This window comes from Sinocyclocheilus rhinocerous, unplaced genomic scaffold (assembly GCF_001515625.1).
Source record: "Sinocyclocheilus rhinocerous isolate Xijiao unplaced genomic scaffold, SAMN03320098_v1.1 scaffold1099, whole genome shotgun sequence".
Classification (NCBI taxonomy): Eukaryota; Metazoa; Chordata; class Actinopteri; order Cypriniformes; family Cyprinidae; genus Sinocyclocheilus; species Sinocyclocheilus rhinocerous.
In genome coordinates, this window is record NW_015634461.1 from 56,350 (window position 1) to 64,337 (window position 7,988).

The window sequence follows — 7,988 nt, forward strand, 5'->3', positions numbered from 1 at the left end:
AATGACATATATATTATAAACCTATTGTAATATGAGACGTATATAAAAAAAATGTGTGTGTGTGTGTGTATATATGTATATATATATATATATATATATATATACATAAAATGTAATATAAAAAATTTATATACACGCACGCATGCACACACACACACACACACACCCACACACAGTTGTCTTTCAGTATTTAGAAATTTGTTCAAAATCAAATAAATAGTATATTATAAAAGTGAATGCAAAAAATGTATGCACTCCTAAAAAATTTATAGACTTCCTAGAATATTCTTTTATATGCACACATTTGTCGTAACACTGCATCATTTAGAAGGAACTAACATAAAATTGGTTAATCGATGTTCATTTAATTACAGTGGCTGGATTAGTGCCATAGCAGCGATTGGCAAAAACAAAGCGGTGGGTGTCATCATGATGGTGGTGGCGGCCTTCTTCACGGCCACTGCTGCACTGTCGGTCGTTTTACTGAAAATGGTAGGTAGCTCACGATTTCTGAGTGAAAACCTGTGGATCTTTGGTTTGGATTCTTGGGTCATTGGTGCGATTCTTTCCCAGGTTCATTCCCACTACCGTCGCACCGGCGCCAATTTCCAGAAGGCACAGCAGGAATTCTCCCAAGGCGTCATCACGAACCGCACCTTCCAGACCGCAGCCGCCAACGCAGCCACCACAGCCGCCCAAAGCTCTCTGCAGAGGAACTAGAACCAGAAAGCACCACTGAGATCCTGCATCTCTTCCCTCACTGTTCCAGCGGCCCACACAGAACCCAAAGCCCAGCTCCGCTCACCTGCTTTGGTTCTGGATCTCGATTTGGACTGCAGAGGCACTACTTTCGTGTTTATTTTTTTGTTTGGAAGCAAAAGGTATGAAGTTCATCAGTGTGTTTGTATATTTGTATGTGTCCAGAAATTGTGTCCTGTATCCTTTTTGACCTTGGTTATGCTGTATATAAAGTAATTTAATATTTCCCCGTCGTCCATAGTGGTACAGGAGTCTCTTTAAATTAAAAAAAATGATCATGAAGGATCTCAACCTTATATGTGTATGTCATGAGAGTCTAGGGGCCTCATTTATAAAGCGTGCATACGCTCAGATTTGATCTTAGAGTGTGCGTACGCTTAAATCCACGCCAGCGCAAAAACTGTCTTTGACGTGGAAAAGTGCTTAGCGTCACGATTATAGATTATGGAGTTGTAAATGAAAGCTTTCATTCCTATATCATTTGATTTCCTGAAAACATTCTGCATTCCGTATTAGTGCCAAAAAATAATGATATGCGCCCAGAATTCTGTGGAGGCATGGCCATGTTTGCATAATTAGAATCTTGACAACCTCGGAATCTTGACGGACACAGAGAACATTACTGTTATTGTCTTAATCATAAGACTGAAGGTGGGATGTAGCTTTTTGCATTGGGTGTGTTTTTTTGATAACCGTGTAGAGCAATGTTTTTTCCTCCCATGTGTACGAGCTTATTTTAGGCTACTGATTGTAAACAGTCAAATCAAAATAGTTTGATTAGTACTCAGACTTAAATTTACTTGGGTGATTTTTTAGCTTTAGAAAGCCCTAACTTTTGAAACAAATGGGTAAAATGGTTTGCCATACAAAATGCCACTTTCTGGAAAGGGTTATATAATTTTGTCAGATGAGATCAGAAGATATTTTTCAACAGTGTAAGTACTTTTTTTTTGTTTTTTTTTTGAGCAAATTAAATTTTTCTGATTAACAAATTTTGTCCGAGTCCTTTTTATTTATGGTATTCAAGCAAATGCAGTGCATTTCGAGCAGAATTCTTAGTCGTGTGATCATATCAAACACAAGGAATTTCAGATATCCTTTATTAGGTTGTAGATACACTTAAAAAAAAAAAACTTGGGAAAACATAGATTGTCCAATTTGCTCAATAATATTATTTGAGAGCTACACAACAGAATAGTTTTTCTTCCAAACTTGACTGATTTCAATAAACGTAGTTCTATAAAATGTGCAGTCTACTAGTTTAAATTATGTAGGCGAAAGTAGGTTCAACAGCACTTGTTTTGCGGTTGACAACTAACACTGTAGTTCCCAGCATGCTGTGCATGGAACTTAAAATATATAGCAAAAATGTTGAAATTACGTATTGTGTTTTTAAGCAAAATGATGGGTGACTTGAGTGTTTAATGTTTAGTTGTTGCCATTTAGAAACCTGCTTTACTCAAGGGCATTTAATGCTTAGTGTTTAGTTTGCCAGTGTGCTGTTGCTAGCTAATAGTTAATTAGCAAATGATACAATATTACAATTTAGCATTGTGACAAAAAATATGAAACTGAATAAATCATAACACATTAAGACCCCTTAATTGGATCACTTAGAAATAACTGAACATGAAGTTACATGAACAAATTATGCTTGCGTAACTGGATTAATGTCGAACTGATGATAAAATAATGTAAATTCAACACTTTTTCAGACTTAAGTCCCATGTTCTTTGTTTTTAGCCAGCGGTGTCCCACAGGGCTTTGTATTTGGTCCGGTTTGATTCGTCCATAACTTTTTCATTGATTTATTTTATCTACCTTTTATCCATCAGTGACCTTCTAGATGTCTGAAATGAGCAGAGTACAAAATCAGCATTGATAATTAAAGTAATGAGCAACAATACATTGTAAAATAACTTCCAATGAATAATCGTTCCACTTTTCTTCAATGAACGTTGAACCGAAAAGCACAAGTATCTGAAGTATCAAAAAAAATGCAAATATGGTCTTATTTAATAATGTAACAAAATAAACAACAGTTAAATGTCTTTGAAACCAGCCGTTTACTTGTGACATCATTGTTACATAAAATGTTCATATTTCACATGGCATCAGCGATTCATTTCAAATCCAAAATATAAAAAGTGCAAATGACAGTTGACGGTACACCGGCCATACAACATGGTTTGGTGTCTTTTTTTCCTTTTTTTTTTTTTAAATCTTCCCCCATTATTGTAAACACAAACAACAACTGTATTCATAAGCAGACCTTGTTACAGCCACATTGACATTCATGACGTGAGAAACTGTACACGAGCAAGGCAGAGTTCGTCGCTGATATTTTCTTTCGCTCATTCTTTGGGAGAAGGGATTGGCTAAACAGCACGGTGATTAAACATGCATTCAAACTTTAATATAATAGAACATCACACTTCTTTCCTAAATAAAAAAAAAAGATATATATTTTTTAATAATGTAGCGATTTTACTACAATTCATATGATTTAAAAAAAAACTAAATTCAAATGCTAATGAAAATTGACAAAATTTGCAAATATATATGGACTACAAAATATATAATACATAAAATTACAAAAAAGAACCGGCAATTAAAATCAAAAACTGAAAATACAAAAATTAAAAGCTAATTTAAAATATTAATATAAACTATAATAGCATATAAATAATACTACAATAGCACTGCTGTGAATGTTTTAATGATAAGAAGATGAGATGTTTTCATGATGAAGCATTTACTGAAATACAGTGTGCCAGTGCGGTCCACCTCTACATTACAGGAAGTGAGACGTGTCTCCAGCACTCACCATGTCCAGCATCTTGCTGGTTTCTGATTGGTCAGGTGCACTGGGGACTGTTACTGCCATCGGAGCTCGAACTCGATTTAGTGTCCCGATAGACGCCATCTTCACGCTGGGCACTGAAACACAGACGAACATGCTATGAGCTCCACAACATGTGAAACTATCAACCACAGTGGTGCTTTGAAAACAGACCTGGCTGTGCCAGCAGAGGGGTGCTGGGTAATGCGGTCTCATAGGCGGGCGGGTTATGAGCGGAAACGGTGACGGCTGGCACAGCGAAGCTCTTGAGCGGGTGTGTGGGCCGAACGTGGGCCGTCGGTGGGTTTATGCTCGGCGGCTCTTCCTCTTTGATCACCGCCTCGGTCTTCTGCAGTTCAGCTGTAGTGTTGGGCTGACCGGGGGCAACCGGAGGTCCAGGTGCAGGGGGCTGATTCCTCACAGATTCTACACACATACACAGAAAACACGGAAATTACTATATTATATACACAAGTTTTTTTTCTGAGATACAATTTTATTAGGGGTGTAACGATTCACTCGTTTTCTCGTTGCATCGATTACAAACCCTGACGAAGCATGCATCGCCGATGCATCGATCTTGAAACGTGGATTTTTGAATCGTGAATCGTTGATTTCTGCCAATGATCGATTTAAAATGCTAAGAATCTAATGAGTCGCGATTTCTATAGCGATTAAATGATTTAAAATATACACATTAAATTACTACAAGCACAAATGAATGGGGACCTTGAACAGCGTTGTTTGTGTCCTCACATCTCCTTCACACGTCACAGGATTGTGCTCGCGCTCCGTTCGTAGCTCTCGCTGACTGGTTTTTGACCAGCCAGTGTGTGATCTCTCCTTAGTACTCGTGGACAGTACTGCTAGAGTACAGTAGTTTTGATTGACTGCCTGATCAGTTATTGCATGGACGGAGCCAAAACAATGTAAGTGTCTAAAAGCATACGCACAGTTCCATTGAATGAGAAATGCCTTTTAACTTAATGTCGTTAAATGGAATGTGTGAAGGAAACGGTTAAAATAACCACAGCATTAACAACAACCTTGAAATAAGAGCGCGAGGTTTATCTGTCAATCAAATGCTTGAAAGTTGCGTTCATTATTATAGCAAAAAGACATCGGGCACATTTTCTTTCAGAATCATCATTCACCGAAGGAAAGGTTAAATACTGTAGCATTTTATTTCATGAAAATAAGATGAAGAAACTCATCATGCAAAGGTGTGACATCAAATGTTACCCTATAGCCTACATTCACAGTATGCTACACAGTAGTTAACATGAAATAATACTTTTAAAGCCTTTATTTATAATCTTGGCTATACCCTAGTGAAAAATAAATATACTAAAATGTATCTGAAATAAAATTATTTATTTCATGCTAAGTATACTACAAATAAATAAATACTTTTAGTAGCCTATACTAAACTGGTATAAAGTGTGCTAAATTGGAAGTAGTGATGAAATCCAACTAAAGATAACCTGAAGCATATTTGATTATGCTAATGTGGAACTATTGCAAGTATACTTAAGGTAAAGTACACTTTAAATATCTTGCATTTAAAGACATTTATTATTCAAAGATCATACAATCCTCAAGTGTTTTTTTGCTCTCACTCTCTGACCCCATAAAGGCTGCTGTGTAATTTGCCCCCTGACTAAGCATGTGTCAGTAGTCTGAAGTTTGGTTAGGTAGTTTGATAGTGTTGGCACTCTGACAGTAGATACATTATAAATGTTACTCAATACTATATATAGTATATATATATTCTATATATATATACTCAATATATATATTACTATAATTTAAATTTATGATAATTTAAAATAATTTTATAGAGATAGGCATGATATAAAAAAAGCACAAAAATTGCTTTGTTTCAATGAAGTATGATTGATTGAATTAATTTAGATTTTACCCAATTAAAATTATAAATATAAAATACTAAAAATATAAAAATAGACATTTAACTATATAGTTATATAAATATTAACATAATATTGAAGTCCCGCATTTTACTATATTTTAATAATTAGTATTTTAACATATTGTTATATTTAAATAGTCTGTATTTTATATATACAGTGGGTACGGAAAGTATTCAGACCCCCTTAAATTTTTCACTCTTTGTTATATTGCAGCCATTTGCTAAAATCATTGAAGTTAGCATTAACAAGATGACCCGTTGAATTCATTTTGGGAGCGATGACTGATTGAATGTATTTTTAGTCCAGTGCCTGCATATAAGATTAGTATTGACTAATTAGTATTAGTATTGAAGTTCAGAGGCTGTGGATTAACCATGTTGTGTATTTTCAACAGTTTCAATATGAGAAATAACTTTTATATTGATTCAATGGATTTATTGCATTTTGGGGAAACATTTTAATGTTATTATAGCCTAAAGATACTATTTGAAAGTTTGAAACAGAAAATAGTAGTTTTCATCTCGCCACTTTCTTGGTAAAGAAAACACATTTTCACTCAAATTAATCAAAATGGATTTATAGCGTTTTGGAACCAAATTCTTTATATATATATATATATATATATATATTTATATTTTAACAATATGATTAGAACTTGAATATATAGTACCTTAATATTATTTTATTACATTTACGTGACCTATGGTAGTTGATGGGTCAAAACTTGTGATAGGATTTCAGTTGCAGCTCAGATCAAGAACTGCAGCTCAGTTGCAGTTCAGACTGAATCACCCTTTTTAATATTTTAAGATCATAACTATTCTCAAAGCTCTCTAAAGTAGATACATTACTCACAGTAACCATGGTACCATGTCCAAAGAACCTGAGTAATATGTTTATTTAATGTGTATCCTTTGAAGTACCATGTAAATAGCGCATGATAAATAGCGTCTGACAGCATCCCTGCGGTCTCACCTGCAGACGGAGGCCTGTCTGAGAATGTGCTGGGGGTGGCAGGCGCTCTCAGGCCGATCTGGTGATGAAGGTAGCCACGCGGCGGGAGGTGATAGTGATGATGATGGTGATGAAGATGATCGAGGGAATGGATGGGGTGAGCGCTAATCACAGCTGAGACACAAACACACACACACACACAGTGAGGTTGCCACGACAACACAGCACAACACATCTGTTCCAAAACTTAGTGAGCTACTTTGCTGTATTCTGCCTGCATAGACAGCATCCCTACTTAGGCAGCATTCTAGATGATACGCAACGTCTTAAGTAAGTGATTTGGAACGCTCTACATTGGCAGCAACTGTGTGCATCACATAAATAAATAGTTGTAGTTTTGATTTTACTATATTCAAATCATAGTTCTGAAAACAAAACAATAAATCCAAAATAAAATAACAGTTGGTAATGAATAACTATAATGAATAAAAAAAGGTTAAATTATTGATTTAAGCTTTCAGTGGTTTCAATAGTGTATAAATAATAATAGAAAAGTATTTCCATTTATTTATATTTTTATATGAAATTATTAAATGTTATATAATTTTAATACATTTTATATAATAAATTCTTTATATTTATTAATTTTATTTGCAAAATTTATTTAGGTAAATATTTTATTTTATTACCGTTTTAACGATAATTATGTATATGTACATATAAAATAGGACCTAAAATATAAATAAAATAAAAAACATTCTCAGTATGTTGCTCTATGATACTGTATGAAACATAATAAATACAAAGCAAATGCAAATATTTAGTAAAATTAGACTGAACTGTTAGATTGAATGCATTAGACTTATAATAATTTTTCTAAAATCGTCCACCGTTTTAAACGGATCTGAATGTATTACGAGGCTGCTTTGACTAGGAAGGATATATGCAATATGCAAATATATGCCGTCTTAAAGTGCCCCTACTATGGGTTATGAAAGGTTCATATTTTGGTTTTGGGAGTCCCCAACAACAGGTTGACATGCATGCAAGGTCAAAAAACACTTTCATTGTCTTATAATGTGCATTTATTTTTACCTTATTTGCTCAACAACGACTCCCAAACGATTCGATCAACGATTAATTTTTCCAAACCCCTCCTTTGCGTGACGCTAATCTGCTGTGATTGGTTCGATTGGATCACGCCTGTAATGCCTGATAAAGCAGCGTTTGTGAGCGCAGTGCTGCTTTGTGTAAAGCGTTACCGGGGAAACCACTATTATTACCGCTTCAAAAGCGGCACCTAGTGGCAAAGAATGAATTTGCATTTTCATGCAGACAAAGTTTTCCCGGGTCTGCGCATGCGCAACAAGTGGGCGGGCAATATGCTAATGTTTCATGTTGACGTCAACATGAAACGGCTTGGGATTCGTTTTAAAAACGATTCGTTTCATTGATTCAGAGTCGACTCTTTCTTTTGAGAAACAATAACTTTATACACGGTG

General features: G+C 35.0%; 2 protein-coding genes across 3 annotated transcripts in view; one reads left to right on the forward strand and one right to left on the reverse strand.

Moving 5' to 3' along the window:
- Positions 1–1,707, forward strand: part of scamp2 (secretory carrier membrane protein 2) — a 12,523-nt gene extending 10,816 nt beyond the window's left edge. For both annotated transcript variants that reach the window (XM_016559448.1, XM_016559449.1), the window contains exons 8-9: positions 375–492; positions 574–1,707. In XM_016559448.1, the coding sequence (XP_016414934.1) occupies positions 375–492; positions 574–720 (265 nt within the window). In that variant the 3' untranslated portion in view covers positions 721–1,707. The remainder of the gene's footprint in view (positions 1–374; positions 493–573) is intronic.
- A 1,846-nt stretch (positions 1,708–3,553) lies between these two features.
- Positions 3,554–7,988, reverse strand: part of neo1b (neogenin 1b) — a 147,174-nt gene continuing 142,739 nt past the window's right edge. Inside the window, exons 26-28 of the mRNA XM_016559457.1 lie at positions 6,508–6,660; positions 3,776–4,027; positions 3,554–3,699 (exon numbers count right to left, since the gene is read on the reverse strand). Of these exons, the coding sequence (XP_016414943.1) occupies positions 3,554–3,699; positions 3,776–4,027; positions 6,508–6,660 (551 nt within the window). The remainder of the gene's footprint in view (positions 3,700–3,775; positions 4,028–6,507; positions 6,661–7,988) is intronic.